Source organism: Python bivittatus, unplaced genomic scaffold (genome assembly GCF_059951505.1).
Source record: "Python bivittatus isolate LINGU-HERP-01145 unplaced genomic scaffold, Pbiv_v1 ctg000020_np1212, whole genome shotgun sequence".
Classification (NCBI taxonomy): Eukaryota; Metazoa; Chordata; class Lepidosauria; order Squamata; family Pythonidae; genus Python; species Python bivittatus.
Window position 1 is genome coordinate 20903070 of NW_028277030.1, and position 24107 is coordinate 20927176.

At 39.0% G+C, this 24107-nt stretch overlaps 1 protein-coding gene across 2 annotated transcripts in view; it reads left to right on the top strand.

The window, feature by feature from the left end:
- HS1BP3 (HCLS1 binding protein 3) overlaps positions 1-24107 on the top strand; it is a 48966-nt gene that overhangs the window by 19599 nt on the left and 5260 nt on the right. For both annotated transcript variants that reach the window (XM_007437650.4, XM_007437651.3), the window contains 2 exons: positions 12972-13129; positions 14128-14263. In XM_007437650.4, coding sequence (XP_007437712.1) covers positions 12972-13129; positions 14128-14263 — 294 coding nt within the window. The remainder of the gene's footprint in view (positions 1-12971; positions 13130-14127; positions 14264-24107) is intronic.

Sequence of the window (24107 nt, forward strand, 5' to 3'; positions counted from 1 at the left end):
CATGGCAGTTTTATCAGGATGGGTTTAATTCTCTTTTGTGCAGATTGTCTGCACATGAATGCTGCAGGAGATAGGTGCAAAAGGCACTAGAAAAAGTCTCTAAGTATTCAGTGTTATTTCAATATACCCCATATTATTTATCAAAGTAGTCAGCATTCCTCTTATGTATCAGCAGTTCTTTCCTACTTAGATACTTTGCTGATGTATTGAACTACAATTCTTCCTGTTCCCAGCTGCTATAATCAGGGTGGCTGGGGATGATGGGAAGAACAAATGAATATATGAGCAGGTATCAGCTTGAGAACTTTGGCTGAAGGGAAATGAAAAAGAAGAACATTTGGAATGATGAACATTTTGTAGCAGGCCCCACTTGTCTTGTACAGCATTTAGTTTGAAAGAGAGGCTGGTTTCATAAAAGTTCTTCAGGCTGATCAAACTTTAGATGTAAATAATGAAGCACCCAATGCAACACTTTTTATTCAGAGTGAACGATATCTCTATACAGAAACATATGTATCTGTCCCAGTTTTGTCAGGACACTCATGGTTCTGGATGGCCATCCTACCTGAAACCTCTTCCCCCCGCCAATTCTATCTTGATCCTGGCTAGCTGCTGTGACTGGTTGGTTGATCTTGGCTGGCCTAGTGGTGACAAGAGGAGTAGGGGTGATGGAGGCTGCAGCTGCCTCTTCAACAAAACCACTGCCGTGATGGCCTGTCCCTGACTTTGATTTAGTTCTCTGATTGGGGACTTCACCACTGGCATCAGAACAAGTTAGAAAGGACTGGCAATGGGGGAAGGTGTGAGTGCAGTCAGAAAATATGGTGCGGTCTGGGGTTTGTGTGGGTCACTGGGATAAAGTAAAGAGCCTTTCTCTAGACAGTATTCTATCTCCAAAACCTGCTATTGTTCCAGTCTAGGGCTTTTCTGATATAACCAGAGTTTTATTTTCCAAAACTGCTTATGTTTCCAAAAGGGCTTGTATTGCATCAGACTAGGCTTTTTTTGTCTTGGCATACAGCAGTTTTATAAAACAAAAAAACAAAAAACCTGATAGTTTCATTATGACCACACAGAAATCCAAGGAGAATACATTGTGAAAGTACATTCAGTTCCTAATATTCTGCAGAGAATGCAAGATTTATAAAGCTACCCTAAAAAGGAAACACATATGCCTTTTATGAAACATGGTTATTTGTTTGTTTCTTTATTAAATTTGTATGCCACCCAACTCCTAACAACTCTGGTCAGCTCACAAGTAAAAACATAAAATAAGCCAATAAGAAACAAAAAAAAATAAAGAATAAATGATAGCAAAGATGACAAAAACAGCACAGGAATGAAAAAAAAGAAACAGGCCCACACAGTCCAAGGGGGCTTCACTCACTCTTGCTAAAGGCCTGGGGGAAGAGCCAAGTCTTCAAGCCCCTTCGAAACACCAGCAGGGTGGCAGCCATCTGGATCTCAGGGGGAATCTCATTCCAGAGGGCAGGCACTGCTATAAAGAAGGCGCACTTCCAAGCTCCTGATTAGATGGCATTGTTTAATCAAAGGAACCTGGAGTGTGCCAACCCTGCCAGATCAAATTGGCTGGGCAGATACTATGGATTGTGATTCTTCTATATTCCCTGGTGGAACTGTGATGGAAAGGGACATAAAGATACTATCAGGTAAAGGCAAAGTCTCCTTTGGGTCCAGCTCAACTCCTGTTGGGTATATGGGCAGAGCCACACTGATCCTTGGAACAGTAGAAAAATGGCTGGCTATTACCTTCTTTAAGGAAGATTTTTCTATTTTCCAATGTAGTCTGCAGTCCTGAGATTTTAGGATCGTTTCTCATCCAAGTATCATCCAGCCTTGCTTAGATTTTCTCACAAGGTAGTGTCAAACAAATGTGGAGAGACAGAAGAGTTTAATATCTTCCTGAGCGCTGATGAGCTCTTGGTCTAATTTATACAGCCCAGTGAGAGACCAGCAAATACAGAAGTACTTTTTCAGGGTTTTTTTCCCCTTACAGTACAATTTGCCATTTATTGTAAATGAGAGTTTCTGTAAACTGATAGGCAGAATGTGTCTTGATAGTGAAAGAGCAAAAAAAATGTACATGCCAATACACAAAATCTTGCCCACTGTGTTGGAAAAGAAAATATAGGTGCTAGGTAAAAGCAATGATCACAGAGTTACAGTGATTTTACAAAAGTTTTCCTGAATATAGATGGTAGTTCTGATAAGAAATTATTAGTGTGCTCTTGTAGGAAGTCTGTTCCTGCAGTGCCAAATAGTACTTTAACCCCAATTAACTTTCATTCATTATTTCTTGATTTGGTCTCAAGGGAAGACTGTTCCTACAGTGGCAAACACTCTTACAGCTCCAGTTATTAATATAATATTTTGCTGGATTTATCTCTTTAGAGTTTAAGAGTCAGAATGTATGCAGGGTGAGGAAATGGGAAAAGAAACACATGAATAAAACCAAGTTTGTATGCCTTGATATAGATAGATAGATATACACACACACACACACACACACACACACACACATATATATATATATATATATATATATATATATACATACATACACAGCATATTTAATAAACCATGCCCTTATTTCCAAGCCTGACACGTTGGCAGAGTTACCATCTTTCCTTAGCCTGATTATGGTGCAAATATGCTCCAACAATTTTTTTTTTTCTGCCGTGTCTTCATGGTGTGGCCTTCATCTGATCCACAACACATACTTGAAGCAGCTTTAAGTCATCCGTAGCTGTCCTGATGTTTTCTTTCTTATCCAGGTGCATTTGTTGTTGTTGTTGTTGTTGTGGTTGTTGTTATAGATAGAATCTACACATGCTTCCTAACTACTCCATCCGTGAGTGGGACCAACCCAGTTCCTATTGGCCACTTTAGGCTGATACAGGGATGGCCACTCCACCCTAGTCTTTAAGCGCTTTTCTCCATAGCTATTCTGCTGTGGGCAACAGGAGGGCTGGTGCCCTTCCGTTGTATCTACATGAGACCTGGCTTGGAAAGAGGAATCACTCTTATTAACAGCTGTCTGGAAGCGAATGGATCATCTATCAAGTAGACTGTTTTTAATCACAAGTCTAGCACCTTTTTGAAGGAGCAGTAAACCCACATGAACCAATGACCTAGCAAGCATTGCTTGGTGCAGTGGGAATTTCCTTCCTACCGTGACACACATTCCACCCCTCCCAGCCCCAATCAGCTGCTCAGCCCAGAAATAAAGGACTACAACTCAGAGTCTCTAGGTCAAACCAGGAGAGGTGGCAACCCTACATTCTGGTGGGTGTGTGAATATCCTTTTTAAGCATTCAGAAAGGAAAAGGGACATATATAGCTTTGCTTTATTTGAACTTTTAACCTAAATCAGCAGGAAAACTTATTTTTTATAACTCCATTATAACTAGTATATCTGAACATAATTATACAGTGGGCTAAAGGTGTATCAAGTATAGCATTACATTTCCCCCCCAAAGTTTTCTATATGAACTATCTTACTTCAGCTTCAAAATCAATCTCATTTTCAAGGTCTACCAAAACTCCCAGCAAGCATTTTTATAGCAATAATTTCAAATCTTTAGTGGGAGAAAAATATTTCTCAATGTCACTGATACTCAAAAATAAAAGCAAAAACAAAACCCCCATCCTTGCAAAATGCCTTACTGTCATACATTTACTTTTTTTACTGCTTTTATTGTGTTTGTCCTTGCATCAACTGTGTTGCAAGCCTGCTACTCCAATTATACAAACTAGGAAAAGGTGAAACTGAGAGATATCAATTACTTGTTCAAAGCTTCAGCACAATCTGCTTAGGTCAGGGAGTTTGCCTATCAAAATAATTACGTTATGGTCTACAAAAAGAACAACTGAGTTTACAAAAATGTTCATCTGCTGCACCATATCAAACTTCTAATGGTGGAGGGATCTCTCTCTCTCTCTCATACACACACCCTGATTCTTCCTGCACCCACAAATAGGTCTAGGAGAAGTTCACAGTAAAGACAAGCGGTTTGGAGAAGGCAAGTCAAACAGAAACCTTGTTCCTGACACCCCTTTTCTACATTGAGAAGTTCTTTTCTTGTGTACTTGAGGAGATGGCTATTTTGCTAGGCCATACCCATTGGCAACCCATTTGGGGGCAGGGGTTGGCCTAGATATACATGACTTCATGTTTGCTGATAGCTTAAATTCTACAGCTGCCTTTGTAGGCATTCTGCTTCCCCTCCTTTTTTCTGTAGTATATTTAGCAACTATCAGCTGATCTTTTGCAGCTGCATATGAAATCAGATGGTGTGATACCATGAATGTTCAATGAAGCCTGAGCAAATGACCTTGGGAGAGTGTTGCTGTGAGTAGGTTGGTGATATAGAGGAAATGGTTAAAGTCTGTTTTTTTACAGAATGTAGCCCTTTTGAGTCCTCATTCTTAGACCTAGAAAACTGGTGTGTTGGGAAAAGCTGATCTTTGGTGAGGTGAGTTTTTAGTCAGAAGGATTGATGGTTTGGGGATTTGGGAGAGATGATGGGAAAAGAAAATGTTGAATTTTGAGATGCGGATGTTACTGTGCTCTAAAGCATGTCAAGCCAGAGACAGTGTTAGCAGCTCCTTTGCAGTTTGTGAGCAATAAGCTGGCACCTTTTTAAAAGTACAGAAGGACATGTGCCGCAGCAAATTAGTTTGACCCATGACTTCTTTCTTCTCCAGCTTGGGAGCTGGGAAGGGAGAAACTGAAGCATCTTTTGTCTGAGGGGATTTATAATAATAGCATGACTCAGCTCTTCCGCTGAGAATTCCAAATGTGCATTACCTCATCGAATGCTCCCAACCTTCTGCCTGAGGAACAGGAAATGTTGAATCACTTGATTCACAGAGCTCTTTTGTTGACAGTAGAAAGCCCTAATGGGAGTGGATTTCAGTTGCCTCTTGTTCATTTCCCCCTCCCCTTCCCTTTCTAATGAGCTTTAACTGGGTTGGGCTTTAAAAAGCCTTATTCATGGTATGTAGATGATTGTGAATGTTTGCACTCACTCTTGCAAATAAAGTCACTAAAACACATTGGTATTGATGTGGCTGGTATTCTTCTGGTATATATAAGCGTCCTTTGCTGGTTGTCAATGGCTACTCAGGCAAGGGGTTATTGGAATGCCCACTTTAGCTCTTTGTCTGAGCCGTGCGACCACTGGCTTTTCCCTCCTGCTGCTGCTGTACAAGCAATATCTGTCACATAGCAGCAGCAGCAACCAGCAGTAATACACTGCAAAGTGCAAATAAATGCTTAAACAGATAAATCATAGGGAGATTAAATTTATTGCAGACAAAGCTGGCATTCAGAAGCATGAGTCTGAGCCCAGCGTACCCAGTGATTTAGATATCTGGCACGTGAGTTGAGATTGGGGTCCTGAAGCAGAGATGTGCAATCTCTCTTACCCTGGAACAATTCATGTCCCATCTCCCACCATACTTCCTGCTGTCTGTCACTACTGTTGTCCTTCTGTCAATCTCCAACCCTCTCGGCCACCTAGTTGCTGGTGGGGTTGTGAAATGTTAGTTCAAAAACCCTGAGGAGGAGAGAGGATTCATTCCTACCTCCTGGACAGCCACGAGGAGAAGAGAGAGAAAATGAGGGAAACAGGAAATAGGCGGGCTCCAAGCCCCGCCCACACAAGGCAGCAAAGCTAGGCCGCAGCGGAGCCGCCCCTCCCTTTGTGCTCGTGTGAGACCCCACTCGAGTGTCCAATGTCAGATAATTGTACACCCCCCAGAGTCACTTTTTCATGAGATGGGCGGCCATATAAATTTGACAAACAAATAAATAACATTCAGTCAAAAGTCAACTAGAAATGTGATACAGACCTAACTAACGCCACATTGCTTCCCCACTGTTTTCACAATTGAACAACTCTGGCATAAGCTGTTTTCTTGACTTTTCAGTGCTTGTTTACTGGAAAGAGGATTGCACTGAATGTGGTATGACTTACCTTTTAGTAAACATCTTTTGGGCTGCAAATTTACAGGCCCATTCAAGCCTTGTGTTGCCTGTTTCCCTTTGTTTTGTTTCAAAAAAGCATGCTTAGAATTACAGCCTAAGTACAATGATGTCGTTCCCATGGCTTCTATGCTCCAACACAGGCTTAGTTTACACTGTAAAATCTTAAAATAAGTAAGTCTGGTTCCTTGACACAGTTATGTTTATCTATATTTTAATAGGATATTATGTTTTCCATCCTTACTTTTTTTTTTTTGACTGCCTGGCCAAAAGAGTAACAAAGGGTAGGTCCAAGTACAGAAAAGACTGAAGGGCAAAATCTGTGTTTGTCCTGTCCTTCTTAAATCTGTAGACATTGTACAAACCCTGGGCAGATCTCAAAGAACAGTGAAACTAGCTCTGAAAATCCAGGGACAGGATAAGATTAGACCTGTTTTCTTGGCCTCGCTGCTTTCTCCCCTTTCTGCTGCTCATGGTAAACCTCATGTGGAATGAGGAGAGCATAAAAACCATCTAGCTGATATTTGGCCAAGGAATCTGTGCTTCAGAGAAAAAAAGGCCCCCAACTTCCACCAGGTCAGAACGTATTCAATCAGGCTCGCCCTTTTCTTCAGTTTGATAGTCCTTTACATCTCAGCTGTTATTTCTAACAGGTCTGTCATTTTGTTTGTTAAATGTGAATCATGTGAATTTTATTTATTTGAGCTATCAATTGAATACAGTCCCTGGGTTAAGAATGTCTGAGTTACGGACAACTCATATTTACGGATGGGCTGCCTGTTACTAAAAATGGCGGACGGCATTCTCCCTCCTGGAGCTGACAAACCGCTGAAGCTGCACAATGTTTTCACGAACCACTGAAGCCGCACGTTTTTAATATACAGCCTGTTTTCCCTATGATTTAAAGTAAAGCTTGAAAAGAGCGGGTTCAAATAAACAAACACACCACAAAGGTTGAAATTGTTAGTTCTCTCTTGATTAGGCATAGATTTCATGGAGCTCAGTAGAACTTACTTCTGTGTAAATATGTAAGTTGGCACTGAAAATTCCCTTGGCAATTCTGTCATCTCTAGGGATTACCTTTAGTTTAGATAATATTTGTCTCCCTTCATTACCTGTAGGTATGCCCGGAGAGCAAGTCACTACTTCTTTCATGTCTTCTTGAGCCAAAATGTACCGTTCCACTTCTCTTTTATGATGTTCTTGAGGGCTCAGAGAACCTTCTGTTTCCTAGTGAGAGATAGGACTGGTAGCCAGCACAAAGAAATGCAAAACAGTCCTGCTTTTTTTCAGGCCTTTCATCAGGAAAGAGGCGTTTGCCCCAAGCCACCTGTCATTTCCTAATACAAATGCTTAAGTGACAAAGGACATCCAAGAAACTGTCAGCTAGCTTGATTTAGTCTTCATAAAAACAAAATCAAAATATAGCAACATTCAGAGGAGATAAGTAAAGAGATAATTAGGTGCGTCCCTGCTTAGGACAAGAGTTTATCTTACACTGAATCTTAAGAGCTTGATTAATGTTGCAGCTATAATTTCTAATCATTGTAATTAAGTAAATCATATTTCCTTTCAACCTTAAAGCAGACCACACTAATGTTGTAGTTTACTTTATGAAATAAGTTTATCTATACTTTTCTCTTCTACAAGGGTTATGACCCAAACAGAGCTGACTTTAGCAAAAGACATTACATATGCATTGTACTGTGAACTGTACAGACTTTAATCTATATTGGCTTTATGTATATAGAGCAATTGGATAAAAGCAATGGGAAAGAATGTTGGGAAACTATTGTTCATTCTTCTGATAAGAACATATGGGATGTATAAAGTGACACAAATTAGAGGAATATATTCTATACATTTTTTAATATCCCCAGAGCAATGAAAGAAAATTTATTCAGCAAACTGAAATATCTGTGCCAGTATTTGTTCTAAACATTCTTTAGTACCAGAGTTAAAGTATAGTTTTTCTACAGAATTTGAACAGGTTCTGGAAACACTGCAGTTTTATTTACTCAGAGTACTAACAATGAACCGACAATGACTAGAATGATACTGATAAATGGGAAGCCCACTTGTTTAGCCCACCAGCAACAAACCCCTAGAAATAGACTTCTGTATTTCAATTTTTTTAAAAAAGAAAAGAAAAGAAAGGACACCAGAGAAGTTACAAACTGTGCTATGTGAGTGACCCCTAACAGCTGGGTAGGCATCTGTCTCTTCCCACGGAACATGTTATGCTTCCTCAGCCCTTTTGGTTGATGTCATGCTGGGCATTTCTGGTCAATCATCTTGCCGTGCGTTCTCTCCCTTAACTTAATCCCCATTACTGGAGCTTCACAGTGTAACCATCCTTATTTGGAAGAAGACATTCTTTCAACTGCTGTTGACTTTGGGATTGAATATATTCTTAATATGATACTCTCTTGCATTTGTACATTTTATGCTACGGACGGATATTCTTATTGCAAAGGGTTGTGACAGCAGGAAGCCTGGCGCCTCCTTGTTTTGAAGTAACCTTAGGAAATTTGCATTGCTAGTTATATCGGTTACCAAGTTGTTCATCAGTGGTGCCTATAGAAAAGAAATGAGCTGTAAGACATCTGGCAACAACACTTTCCCTAAGTATTAAAATTAGTTAAAATTAGTTCATCATTTTGGGATTCCCAAAATTCCTTGATATTTCAGTAAACTTAAAAATAGGTAAATGGATTGATCAACAATATATATGAAATGTTAACAAAATACTTTCACTGTTAGTATTTTCTGCAAAGAACTGGTTACATCCAGTTTGGAAAGAGGAACTAACTGTAAATGTCATAATCAGTCACAAAAATGCACCATCCTTCTTGAAAAAGCCCATAGACTGATCACTGCACTATTTCAAAATTTTTGACAATTGCATTTGAATAGATCGTGGTTGTGAAACAGTGCAATCTGTTGCAAAGCCTCTTGTATTGATCACTTAAATGAGAGAAATCTTGGGGTTTGTTAATTTAAAATTATATCCATCTGGACAAACACAATGATGAAAAAAACTACGTTAAGAGTTAGCATTGTTAAGATTGAATACCCATATTGAAATACACTTTTGACTTTCCTTTATTTACCTGAGATTTCTCCTATTTGAAATAGATGGAGTACAGCTGAACAACAGGAGTGGGCAGAAATTAGAAATCTGGATCTCCTATTTGTTATTTGAGATCTCCTATCTCAATAATCTACAACTGAGCAACATGAATTTCTGACTCCCAGTATTATATTGCTGAAAGGATGATAACTTGGAGTCAATTTATATGCAGTAGACTTTGAGTTAGTAACTGATTCCAAGAAGATCAAGCAAGGAAGGAGTATACTGAAATTTTGTACAGTAGAAATGTCAACATCCAAAATACCTTATTATATATATAATATTCACTACTTACAAGAACCTCTAGTACTGGAAGATGAAATTAGATCAGCAGTCCAGTCATTACCAAGTCAGAAGGCTACAGGAATTGATGAAGTATCTACAGGAATATGGCACCCATCTGAAGAAGAATCTGTAAAGGTTCTAAGCAGACTATGCCAGCAAATCTGGCAAAAAACACAGTGGCCAAAATATTGGAAGAGATCAATCAGTACCAGTACCAAAGAAAGGAGACTTTAAAAAGTGTACAAATGATTGTATAATATCCTTAATTTCATATGCTAGTAAAATAATGTTTAGGATCACCTAACACAGATTAGAGCCCTACATGGAAAGAGAGATGCCAAGTGTTCCAGCTGGCTTTAGAAAAGGCCAAGGAACAAGCAACATTATTGTTGATGTAGACTGTATAATTAAGAAAGCCAACTAATACCAAAAATAAGTCAGTACGTGCTTCATTGATTATAGTGTGGTCTTCAGTTGTGTTGACCATGTCAAACTCTGGAATGTGCTTAGGAAAATGGGAATCCCAGAACATCTTGTCCCTATGTGAAACCTATACAGAAGTCAAGTAGCCACAGTCTGGATGGACCGTGGCAAAGACCAAGGAACAGTTGAGTAGGCTGCGTCCTTGGAATCTCTCTGGCTAAGGAGAGGATGGGAGAACACCCACATGTGCTCCAGACAGCTGCTCCTTGTGAGGAGACTGCAGGATAGCAGTTTTCCATGGGGTGAGCACTGGGAGATGATGCGATTACTAGTCTTGCTTGCACCCTCAGTGGAGACTTTTAAAGGACACTAAGTTCACAAACCTCACTATTCACTTTTGGAAATTGCTCATTAACTACTTCTAAGCTATTAGAGACCTTCAGACCAACAAGTCTGAGAATGCTGGGTGAGTGTGCTTTCAATCCTGAATGAAAGAAAATTTTAATCATAAACTTAAGAACTTAAAGAATATGAAATAAACAGCAAAAAGCTAAGTAAGATTTTGATCTTAGAAAGTTATAAATGGACTAAGGGTCCAGATAAAAATGGAATATTGAAACTTTTACAATTAGATTTTGGAATTAATTATAAAGAACAAACAGTTTCTTGTAGGAAATAGATTGTTGTAGTTTTTACAAGACAAAACATAAGCAATTTCATAATTTCAAAAACTGGATACTAGAGGGGACTAAACTTGCAAAACGTTGCAAAACATTGTTGCTAATAATGAAAATACTGAAGGAGACTTTTGAAGAATGGAATCAGAAAATAGTAGCCACATTATCAGCAATGTCAGTAATGATGTCTGCTTCTATGGATAGACTATGTCCAAAAGATGTTATTGAAGAAATGTTAAATGTAAAGATTAAGATTGTTAGAAATAAAAGGAAGGAATATAAAGTTGGTTTATTAATTCAAGGTTAAAACAAGATATGTTGTTACCTCTGGCAACCCTTAATGAACTTTCTGCTGACGCCAGGACTGAAAAGATGTTTTATGGATTTGTTTAAAGATAAGGGATGGGATATGGGATGAAGAGAAAAATATTTGTAACCTTAGAGGGGGTGAAGAGTCATTAAATTTGTTTACGCTTGTGGTGATGAAGGTTGGAAGTCACTTCTTTATATATTTCTTTTCTCTTTCCTTATTATATTCCTACTTTTTTCTTGCATTTTTTACTCCTTTCTATTCTCTTTTTTTAAGTTTAGTTTGTATTAGATTTTACTACTGTAATCAAAATTGTTAATCAAAATTATATATATATATATATAAAAAGACAGTGAAGATATTGAAGTGGTGAATAGCCTCTGCCTTTTGGAATCAACTGCCAACAGTAAAGGAACCAGCAGTCAAGAAAGGCATCACAGGGTAGCACTTGCTAGAGTAGCAAGGAAGGCCTTGAAAAGATATTTAGGTGTTGGGATGTATCTATACCTACAGTGATCAGAATAGTACAGGCAATGGTTTTCCCGGCATTGCTCTATGGAAGCAAAAGTTGGACTGTGGAGAAGCGGGATAGAAAGGGTATTAACACTTTGAAATCTGGTGTTGGAGAAGACTCCTGAAAATACTATGGTTAGCCAAACATCCAAAAAAATGGATCATAGAACAAATCGATCCAGAGTTCTCATTTAAGGCACTAATGACCAGGCTCAAATTATCATATTTTGGACACATTATGCAAAGACCCAGCTCTCTGGAAAAGGCTCTAATGCTGGAAAAGGTGGAAGGGGAGGGAAGAAGAGGGTGACCAGCAGTAAGGTGGATTTCAGCAGCAGTGAACCAATGCACCATTAGAAGACCTGAAGGACCAGGCTGGATCAGACAGATCATCTTGGAGAAAATCAGTATGGTTGCTAGGAATCAGCACCAACTTGATGGCACATAATCATCCGAATCAAGAACTTTGAGTTTTGTTTAGTACTGGTACACTGAATAAATTCCCAGGTTCAACATTCTTTGATTCTCAAATATATGTCTGTAGTAGTTCAGTTCAGATAGGTTGCGTTCTGTAATACCAGGATTCACTAGATCCACCTTCAGGTATAATATTCAGTTTTAATCATCTAACTCAGTGTTGTCCAAACTTGGCCACTTCAACTCCCAGAATTCCCCAGCCAGCCATGCTGGCTGGGGAATTCTGGGAGTTGAAGTCCACTCAAAGTGGCCAAGTTTGGACAACGCTGATCTAACTATCCTTTGCTGAATTAACTTAAGCTATGCCTTCCCTCTGCTCCCCAACTGCGTGCTACAATTATTTCTACAAGTCATGGAAAAAACATCCTTCTTGGAATTGTCTTCCATCCCTTATGCATTGCTGGGAGCACATGACAATGTATTTTCAGGATCTGTATTGCTTTCCTTTTCTTTCAGGTAGAATAAAATTTGCCAGTTTTTTTTTTTTAAGGCTTGACATGAAAAGTTTGGCTATTGCTATTTATATTCTTTTGCAGTATTTTATGATCAACTATAAATATTCTTCCCATTTATATTTTTCATATGCCACATTTAAAGCAGATGGCACAGAAAGAGTTCTTTATGGCAACTGCTCCACGGTTATAGGGTAGACTGTGTAGTGTATGTACATGTGCCTTCGAGTCAGTGTTGACTCCTGGCAACTGCCTGGACAAGTCCCTGCAGTTTTCCTGGCAAGATTTCAGAAGTGATTTGCCATTCATTGCCTGCTTCCTAGGACTGAAAGAGAGTGACTGGCCCAAGATCCCCCAGCTGGCTTTGTGCCTAAGGTGGGACTAGAACTCACAGTCTCCCAGTTTCTAGCCTGGTGCCTTAACCACTACACCAAACTGGCTCTAGACCATGCAAACCAAGGGCCAAATTAAACACTGGGTCAGAATGGCAGGACTGGAACTCTTTATGCTATGTTCAAAAATTTTTCAGAGCCATGGAGCAGCTCAGAATTATGGCAGCGTGTTTTCTCTTTCATGGCTAATAAAATCAAAGTCATGGTATGGTTGAAAAGGGCTCAATACCATCTCCCCCAATTCAAATCCCTCCTGAGAAAGTTTGTAGTAATTTCTGTTTTATTACTTAAAATTTTAGATCTAAAAAGCTCAAGAAGCCCACATCCTCTCCTGCTAAAGAAGATAAAACCAAGTTAATGATTTTTCGTGGAGAAGTAGATCCAGGTGAAGAACTGTTTGGCATGGCTGAAGATTTTTCATCCCCTGGTAACAAGAAGATATTGACAGTCAAAGAAGGTAATAAATGAATATACAGTTTCTTGATATGTACTCTGTAGGAATGAAAAAAAAGTGCCACAAAGCATGTAATCTTTGGTTGTAAAACTGTCTTAGATTCTGGATATAGTTACTTATTTCATGGTGGCAATTATTTAACTAGCTTCTTTAGATAGCTCTATTTATTTCCTGCATTTCTATCATGTATTTTCTCTGAGAGGTCAAGTCAATGTCTTGGAATCACCCTACCCTCCCATCTTATCCCCACATCAACAACTGTGTGTGGTATGTTGAGACTAACTGGCCCAAAATCACATAGTGAGCTTCCATGGCCAAAGAAGAATTTGAACTTGAGTCCTTGTTTAACATCTTAACTATTACTATACACAGGTTCTTCATGTATAATGGTTAAAAGTACTGAGATAACGTAAAGAAAGAAAACAATATTCACATCCCTTCTGTAAGATATCTCTGCTTACCTTTTCAGCTTACTGCATAAACTGGAATGGGCCATTGGCCAGGCTTGATTAGGCTGAAGAGAATTGGAGTGCAACAATATTTCAAAGGCCGTAGGTTACCCCAAGCCTGGTGTAGACCATACTTCATTTAGTATATCTAATGAATGAAATAATTCTATGTTTAAAAAGGAATAAGGGTTAGTATTTCTGTTTTCTATACAGAAGTGAATTGGTGTCATAAAAACTTATTCTCTTGAAGATGATTTCCTCTTAAAATAGTTTGGCAGTGAAAGCCAATGATATGGTGTAGCATAATTCAGGATCCATGGCAATGTGACATAGATCAACCAAATCTGATGTTCCCCACCTTGCAGACCTCTTTATTCTTCTATGTGGGTGGGATCTACATGAAACTGGATCACATGAAAACAGTTCTGTTTATTCTTCTTGTACCCATGCAACTCCAATAGGTCCTTTGCCCACCCAACTCATTTAGGTTATTGTTGCTGTTTACTACTGTATTCCAACCTGATTCCATCTGTTGCTTTGTTTAAATGTTAGATGTGAAATTATTTGAAGGTCCAGATCTTGGTGGAGTGGTAACTCTTGGAGACCCACTGCTGTTTCTGGCAGCCAGTGAAGACAGAGAACCTGTATTAAATGCTAGCCCTGCTGAGGACATGGAAGAACTTTTGAGGTATTTAACTCAATTGCATGATAAATTTAGTGTTGAGTGCTTATGCTGTCTCTCCTCAGACTTGTCTGTAGCTCTGCAGCCCAGAACTTGAAGACAACTTCTAGGCTTTAGCCTACCAAGGTCACTCTGTTTTCAAAACTGGGCCTGTATAAATATGTATGAGTGGGTATGGATTTTAGCTATAGTTATTTCCTCTACTGTTTCTAGTTCTTCAGTTATTCTTATGGTCATGCTTCCTCTTCAGATCTTCCATCCACTCTTCTCTTAGGCAGTTCCTCAGAACCAAAAGGAATTGTATAGTCAAGAGTTAATCAGTTCATTCCAGCTATAGGAATCACCAAAACAGAAAAGGCCATTTAGGACATTGAGTCCAACTCCCTATTCAGGGTAGGAATCCAGGCTAAAGAATTCCTGACAGATACTTGTCCAGCCACTGCTTGAACAAATCCACTAAAGGGAGATCTTTACCTCCCTCAGTAACTGGTTATATTGCTAAACTATTCTTAGCACATTTTTCCTAAATTTCCTAAAGTTCAAGTAGAATCTGTCTTATTGTAACTTAAGATCATTATTCCCTGATATGTTTGTCATTCAGCTCAGGTATATACATATACTCTGGACTAAACAGATATTATTACCTGGGTACGAATCAGGTAAGAATGCATGTAGGCAGATTCTCATAACCTCTGAATTAAACTATGTACAGTAAGAAAAATACAGTTGCTGCACATATGAATATCCTATATAGAACCAATGTATAGTGATTCTCTCTACTAAGTGTTTAAAGTTCAAAAACTCTACACAGACTGATATCTGAAGTATATAGAAACTGGACAGTAGCTAGGGACCCTCCTCCTAAATATATGAAATCAGATAAACTCTTGCATTTTGATACAGGAAATCTAGTTATAGTTATAAGTAGCTAGTTACTTATTAGTATTAATTTCATAGGGGTATAAATCAAACACTTTTGAGCAATTATTTTTCTAGCACTCCTTTGCTGTCTAAAAAAAAATATTAGATTGCTTTCAGACCTAATGATTTCCATAGCAGATCCATTGAAATTAATTGAATAAATTAATTACTATTAATTTAAGTCTTACTGATTTCAATTAATCTGCTTATAATTTGACTAAGACTGGATCCTACCCATAGTATGATCTACATTATAGTTTTAATTTACTGGACTATGCTGCATATTTTTATTAGAATTCTTTGAAATTCTGTAGGATCGCATAGCAGCAACTCTAGGGTACACTTGCATTTATATTGGGGGGGGGATAGAAGTTATGCTGTTAGTAACGTTTTAGAGTTTTAATAACATGTTCCTAATGGAATGAAAAAGAAAAACACTCTACTGCGTGAGGTCTCTTGGAAACATGATTCTTCTTCATTGTTTATAATGGAACATTTTGTAATAACACGTCGTATCAGAGACACCTACCTTAATTTACTCAGAGGAAAATTTTAATGCTTTTTTATGCTTAAGAGCACATCTGATCTTTTAAGACTTGATGTCTCCAGGGAATAACTTTATTTTATTGGAATAGCATAGCTGGGAAATATATACACGCATGTGTGATTTCCCCCCCCCTCTTTTCTTATGTTTCATTCTAATAATCAGAGATGGATGTTTTGTTCATGTAAGAAAATCCTACTTTTCGAAGCCTGTGAATTAAACATGAATTCCTAGGAACCAGCTCATTCACCAATCAGATGTATATTATGTCAAATTATTTCTGAATAAGTCAAGTAAAATAAGCCTTAAAGTCTGCAATCTATCTTTTTATGTAGCTTGGAATGGGATGAATAATCACTTGCTAGCCTGGGTAGGAAACTTAAGAACCTGTTCTGAATTGTCACTGACACAGATAAAGTAGGACAAATGTTCCAATTCCTTATTTTCCCTTGTTGTTTACAAGACATTTGTAGTGGTTTCTACAAAAATGGGATACCTGCAGAGCAAGAGAAGAGATAAGCGTGCATAGGCTAGTTATGCAGTACATGTTTCCATTTGTGATTAAGAAAGAGGATAACTCAAAGAAAGGGGGTAACTGAAATCTGTATTTCAGCAAGATTGGGAAAAAAGAGAAAACGATTTAGGAAGTTTGTACTGGCCACTTCTAATCATGAGAATGTTATATACACACCCAAATGTATATAATGTAATCTATCTTATCTGTACAAGATTCTACATGAGTTCCACCTCTGCTTCCCAGGCTGAGATTTCTCTATTTTTACACAGTGTATACTTATGGCGTTTTTACTTGAACACCAGCAGGCCGTGCATGACCAATTTTGGCTATCTGGGATTCATCAGACATACACAGCCACAGATTTTTCTATGGAGTTCAAACTCTATCGAGAATTGAACTCATGACCGTGTATAATGCATTAGCTTTAGGAGCTACTGAGGTGCTGGTATTTACCAGTGTTACAGGAAGGGATATATGGAGACTCTCTTTAGGATAGGATATTCAGCCCACCCTTTTTCCTTTTCTTAAAGGAAGGTGGGCTGTATATAAAGGAAAGTGGAATGAACACATACACGTGTGCGCACAGACACACACAGTGTGTGTGTGTGTGTGTATTATCAAATTTATATGGCTGCCCATCTCACAAAAAAGTGACTCTGGGCGGTGTACAACAATGAAGTAAACCAATAAATATATAAAAAACAGTCATTATTAAAAATATAAAAACAATCATGATTCTAAAGTATAGAGAACCAACCTTGAACCATCGGCCTCCTGGAATTTTCCCTTTTATTTTTGTGAATGTGAATTGTTATAGGTTTTAATTGTATATTTATTTATTGTTTTAACATGTTGTGAGCCGCCCAGAGTCCCCCATTGGGGGGAGATGGGCGGGGGACAAATTTAATAAATAAATAAATAAATAAATAAATAAATAAATAAATATACTAGTCTAAAGGAAATACTTCAATTCACTGTTAAATATGTTTGATATGACAATGGCAGGCAATAATAAACACTGATAAATAGTCCAAAGTATAAAATGTTCTCTAATAAAAATCAAAGTACCTTGAAAATGAGGTTCACCTTGAGAGGTCTTAAAGGGTATATCTTGTTAGGCGAGTAGGTCAAACACTAGACCACAGCAGAGCTATACATGGAGCTTTTATTCAAGAATGAAGGATTCATGCATTTCATCCCTTCCCCCCCTAAATAAGGAAGGTATATAAAGTTGAATTTGCACAATTCAAAGAATTTATATACTCTTCAAATGCAGCATTCTTATTCTTAACACAGCATCTTCAGGAATAATTACACTGTGCTTCTTCTAATCAAAACAGAACTTGTCACCTTTCTGAGTTAAGATGAATGAGCCATAAAAAGTTGATTCCATGAATACTGCATCAAACCTATATATTATGGGTAAATTAAAACTGGAATAGGTGCAGCAAAAATATTTTTAGAAGATTCCAATTCAACCTGGCAGGTCAAGAAGTCAGGAATAATATTCTCTTAACAAAACAGGCTGGAAATGAAGACATCCTAAATTACTCCTAGGTATTGATTTATACTGGCATCTATATTATATAATTTCTTTTTTCTGGAAGATGAAACAGTTCCCCAAAAATGAAAAGTTACTCTGCAGCTTTTTTATTTAGGAAAAAAATGTGAGGTCATGATAGAGATTTATATAATTACAGAAAGGATGGAGAAAAAGAATAGGGACTTGTGTCCTTTTCTCATGACAGAAATTGAGGGTCATCTAATGAAACTGGATAATGGCAGACTTAGACAAAGGAAGCCCTTCTTCACAGAGTGGATAATGACATTTGATATGGAAATTGCTTCCCCAAATGTAGTGATATTCACCTTTTTTTTTTTTTGGTCCCTTTAAGTCAGTGTTGACTCCTGGCCACTGCCTGCACAAGTCCCTGTAATTTTCTTGGCAAGATTTCAGAAGTGGCTTGCCATTGCCTTCTTCCCAGGGCTGAGAGAGAGGGACTGGCTGAAGGTCGCCCAGCTGGCTTTCTGCCTAGGTGGGACTAGAACTCACGGTCTCCCAGTTTCTAGCCTGATACCTTAATCATTACACTAAACTGGCTCTCATTCACCAATTTAGACATATTTGTAGAGGACACTGCTATCAATGGTTACTAGTTATAATAGCTATAAAATACATTCAGAAATGGAAGCAACACATCTTTAAACATTACAGTGGTATCTCGGGTTACGAACGCCTCTGTTAACAAACTTTTCGGGTTACGACCAGCTCCGGCCGCAAAAATTTACCTCAGTTTGCGAACTCCGCCTTGGGGTACGAGCAGGATACACGGCCATTTTCCCTCCCGTGACACGGTCCGCGGCCATTTTTCCGCCCCTGACACGTGGTCCGCGGCCATTTTCCGCCCCTGACACGTGGTTGTAGGGAGGGGGACTCTCCCTCCAAGCAATAGCCGCCTCCCTGTCCTCCACGCCAGAACGGATTAATGGTAATTACATTGAACCTTATGGGGAAATTTCCTTCGGGTTGCGACCAATTCGGGTTGCGGCCAGAGTCACGGAACAAATTAAGTTCGTAAACCGAGGTTCCACTGTAGTTGCTCAAGATCCATAGTGAGGGAGGGTCATGCTCTTTTGTTCAGTTGTGGATTCCCTGTATGCATCTAGTTTGATCCTTACAGGAAGCTGGGTAATGGACCTTCTTCTTTTCTCATTTTGGGCTACTAACATGGAGTGCACAGACACTTTGATGTCCATCATGCTCCCTGACTCTTTAGATTACAGGTTCAGCTCAAACATGAAAAGACATGGCCTCTGGAGAAGCAAAATGGGTGGAGGAGGGTTTTGATAATAAGACATTTAGAGGGCACCCAGTTGGAGAAACTGACCCCGACTAGCTTACCTCAGACAATTATTTCTACACAGTAGATCATTAACTGATTAAAGAGAAATGTAACAGACCCCCTGGCCTTCTTCAGACATTGCTTGGCACCAGAAGACAATAATCCTAAAGCATATCAACTTCATTTTTAACTTTTCTTTGTATCCTTTACCCAAGTTTCTGTTTCTACCTCAGTCCTACTTAAGAAATGCAGCCTTGGGTGACAGAGATCATGGATTCAGAGAAGGGATTAATTTGATTTCCAGTTGACTATTTTAACAGGAAATCATAGTTCATCAGAATCTGGCTTTTTTCTGACTGATGGTTGCGTGACAACTGCAATTATCATCATCACTGTGTTTGCAATTTTAAACATTTTTTGCAGGATTAATGTTCAAGCCAGGGACTTGACTGGAGCCTTCACCCCACCCCACCCCACCCCACCCCACCCCAGCTTCTTTAATGATATCTGTGTTAAATATTCGCCTTGCCTGTTATCATGTAGCATTTAGCAATTACAAAGCAAGCATGGCAGGAATTCAGAAAAAAATGCTAGTTTGAACCCAATTTGCAACAGTCAAAACAAACCTCAATCTCAAAGTGCAGCCAACGATTTTTCAGGAATTAGGGCTACAGACATCAATTGATTTGATAGGTTAGTTTGACCACTGTGGTTATAGGCCAGTGAGAAAGCATTTATTGATCTAATAATTCTGAACAAGATCCTCAGTGCTTTGCTCTTCAATTTTCTCTATCTTCTCTCTCACCAGAAAAACACAGAGAATGCAGGGAAAGGCAGTGGCCTTGAAAGGCTGATTAAGTAAATGAATAAACAGCATAGCTCTTGTATTACAAATAGATGCCTGCATTAAAGGATTTCAGTAGAGACGATTATAATGTCGAGTTGCTATAGGAGTGAGGAGGAAATTATACCTGCTGAAATCATTCTTACTGTATTGCTGGCTAAGGCACATTTACCGGATGCTATTTTTCTGTTCCAGGAATGGGACATTTTGTAAATGGAGAAAGGACTCATGCTTTTACTACCAAGAAAGATCAGATGACCTTTGGCCATCAAAGCCAGATATTAGGAGAATTTATCTGGGATAGTCCTCATAGGACTGTAGCAATTCAGAATGAAAGTAAAATTGCAGAATTGATCAAAATCCTCACTCATGGAGAGTGAGCATGTCAGCAAAAATTATAGTCTTTTTCTCCAAGGCAGGACCCTCTAGAAAAGTGAGCCCAGTCTTACAGGTCAGGAGGATATTCCGTTTTTGTTGAAGAGCATCTTCTCAATAAAGTGGGTGGAGAGGCAGGAAGAGAATGGTGAGCCTACTGCCTATAGCACCTTCACCAGGCTCGTTTAGGGAAGTCAACAGAACAGATAGTGTCCATATTAAATGTGATGGATTTCTCTGAACCTGGGAATGGGAATGGATGTTTGCAAAATATTGCAGGACCAGAACAGCTGTACATTCCTTCCTCCTTATCTGGCAAATAAGTAGCAACATCTCACTTGTGTCAAGAGGCAGTTAAGAATAGGGTTGTTTAAGGCACCACTTTAAAAGTACTTGCTAATAAATGGGGGCTGATATCTAGTTTCCAGGACTCTGTAATATATCCCCTTTTTCCTTGCAATAAGTCTAGTCAGATTGAATGAGAATCTATCATTCTTGGTTATGAGCACCCTTTAAGGGATTGATACTAATGTTTTCAATACAGATAAGTTTCTGTGTTTACACTGCGAGTTTTTGTGACATTTTACTTGATTGCTGCGATCACTTCTTGTTGCTTTCATATCAGAAATTCAGTGGCTTGCCAAATCTGTTTTTGTTCCTTAAAGAAATACTTTAGATGTAATGGCTTAGTACAGATGAATAAAGATTTTTTGTTCTATAGAAAAGGTGCAGCTCTTCCCCTCCCCATTGCAGGATCACTTTCAGCTGAGTAGCACCACATCCATGGTGTGTTATCTTCTTTGGACCTAACATGGCAATTATCTCATGTTTCCATATTTTTCTGGCATATTTAGAAACCATAGATATTTTTCCATTAAGAGTAGGCTGAAGTTAAATCATGGTAGTATTATGACAAGATATTCAAACAATATGTTTCCTTTTTTAAAGTGGACTTAATGTGTTTAGATTTAAAAATAGAATGTGAATTTCTTTGTTTTGAAACCTTTAAATAAAAATAGACTATAGATGCCTGAGCTGCTTATAAATCTCTTTTAAATACAGCTGCACATTTTTTTCCAGAGGATGACATTGCTTAATATTTTCAGATAGCTGCTATACTTCATTTGTTTTTTGAATCATAAAATATAGTGGCATTCATGCCTTCTAAAGGTGCATTTCTCTTGCCAGAAGCTGAAGTCCCTGCTTCCATATCGGGCCTGGAGTTTTACAGCTCTCATTCTTTCATAAGATTAACCATTCATCAAGATTTCTGTAACTAATCCATGCAGAGTTTTCTAAATGCCAGCAGTCAGTAGTATAATGTCCATGTTCATTATGCTTTTTGACATAATTTAACCATTATGAACAGGTGATGCTTTTTCTTGTCTAACACAGTTGCATATGTGAGCATAAGTCAATGTACCAAAAATATGCTAGTCAGCTGTGATGGTGCAATATTTCCACATGGCTGCACTAGCTAGAAATAGAAAAACACCTGGATGTACTGATGGTAAAGTGCTGCCTGGCTGTTGCACTGTCCTTAAGGATGGGCACAAGAGTTGACCTCATGTTAGCCCACATCTTCCTCTGTTTAGAACAGGGTGGTCAATATGAGACCCAAGGCCACATTCAACCTCAGAGACTCCTGTTTTTATGGCCCCTAAAAATCAGCAGCATGGTTTTCTGCCACTTGGAGATGGAATATACAGAAAAGTTATCATGTAAGTTTTGAAATAAGCTGGATATAAATTTAAAAACAGAAGGGAAAAGTGAAACAAAGTTTGGGGAAAAGTAAAGTGAACACTCTGGTCTCATTTAGGTGCCACTGAGCCCTTTTTTCACTTTGCAGCATAGCTGCTCTAAGTGCAGCTCTCTGCCTTTCAAAAGATAGAAAGGTCTTGGCCACCAAAAGATTGCCCAGCCCTAGACGATTGCTAGGATTCAAATGCCCAGGAAATGGCCTGGTCTTATGGTTATCTCCTGGTGCCAGGATAGGAGGATGTCTCAAGTGTTACAATGTAAAATCTTACAGAGTACAGGAGTTCTTGGGCTTGTGATATCAGGAGGTAGATGTGATTTGGGAATTGCCTACTGAAGATCCTTCCCATGTTGTTTGGCTTGATTTTGGGAAGGTAACACAACCCTTTTTTAGAGTCATTCTAGGCTGCTACAATCAGGAATATTGGAGAAACCTTTTTCCTATTTTCCTAGTATTGTAAGAGTATACTCAAGTATCCTAGATTATCACTCAAAGGTTACATAAGCCATTTGCATTTGATACATTTACTAATCCCAATTTGGTATTTAAAGCAGTAAAACATGGAGCAGTAAGATCACTAGATAGTGAAGTTATGCACTTTTTCCAGCACTTTATCCAGGGAGAAGGAGTCTTCCCTAAGATGCAGCATGATGTGAGGTACAGTGGTACCTCGGGTCACGAACTAAATTCGTTCTGCGACTCTGGTCGCGACCCGAATCAAATTTTCCCATAAGGTTCAATGTAAATACAGTTAATCTGTTCTGAACCATATGTATTTTTTTTTTAAAACCACAAAAATATGACACAAAGTACAGTACAGTACACTAAGAGAGAGAACGCTAACCTTGCTTGAGGCGTGGAGGACAGGAAGGCGGGTGGAGAGACGGTTATTGTTTGGAGGGAGAGTCCCCCTCCCTACAGAAAGCCATGGCCACGTGTGTCAGCAGGGAAAATGGCCACGGATCCTGTTCGTCACCTGATGCAGAGTTCGCGAATGGAAGCAAAATGTTGTGAACGGTGCTGTTCGTGACCTGAATTGGTCGTGAACAGAAGCGTTCGTGACCCGAGGTACCACTGTATAGGGGCCACCTAGCTAATTTTAGCTAACTGCTGTAGTTACAGCCTGTCCTTAGCCCGCTCTGCTGATATGTTTGGCTCTCCCAACATTCCTTACGATGAATGATGTTGGTTGGAATCACCAGGAAGTGTTGTTCAGCAACCTCTGGAGGACCCAATATGCCAGCTGTATCTTAGCACAGGTTTTTCAAACAGAAGCAGCACATTTTGCCAATCAGGAATTAAATGGGGCTCATCAGGCAGCTGGCTCAGCAGCCAAAATTATGGCATCTTCTATTGCCTTGTGTTGCCATGCTGAGCTCTACTCCGTTAACCTGGCGCTGAAGGCTAAGTCTAGAATTGAGGACCTTCGCATCCCTTCTACAAAGAAACCCTCCCTTCCTTATATTTCATGGTAACAAAGTAATGCTTTGCTCAGATATGCCCTTTTCCAAGGCAATTTCAACCTTTCCCTTGAATGAAGCCATCTTACTGCCTACCTTTTTGTCCAACTGCTCATTAGCACTGGAAATACCACTTCAGTTTTGAATAGTGGTCATGCTTTTGCATTTGATTAGACCATGGTTTTAAATAGATTCACAACATGGTTTTACTGGGACCCCTGTTTAGTCCTGGATTTCCAAGACCAATCCACAGGTTGCAGTCTTCAGTGCCTCCAAATGTATAGTGGTAACCATCAAGTTTTGCTATGAGCTGGTCAAACCTCAACTTGCTCTAACTCCAAAAGTGTGATGGCAGAATCAGCAGCTTTCCTCTGGAATATCCCCTGCTGGAGTTGTGCCAGATAGTCACATGAGTTCAGCCCTCCACTTTCAATTAGCCCAACAGACTGCATCTCTACTCTCAGAGAAATGCAAACTTCAGAAGGACCATCCTCTCTTTGATCACTTTGACTGATTTGATTTTGATTTGACTTGATTTATATCCTGCCTCAAGGCAGCTTTCATGGGGATCTTCCTTCCTTTTATTC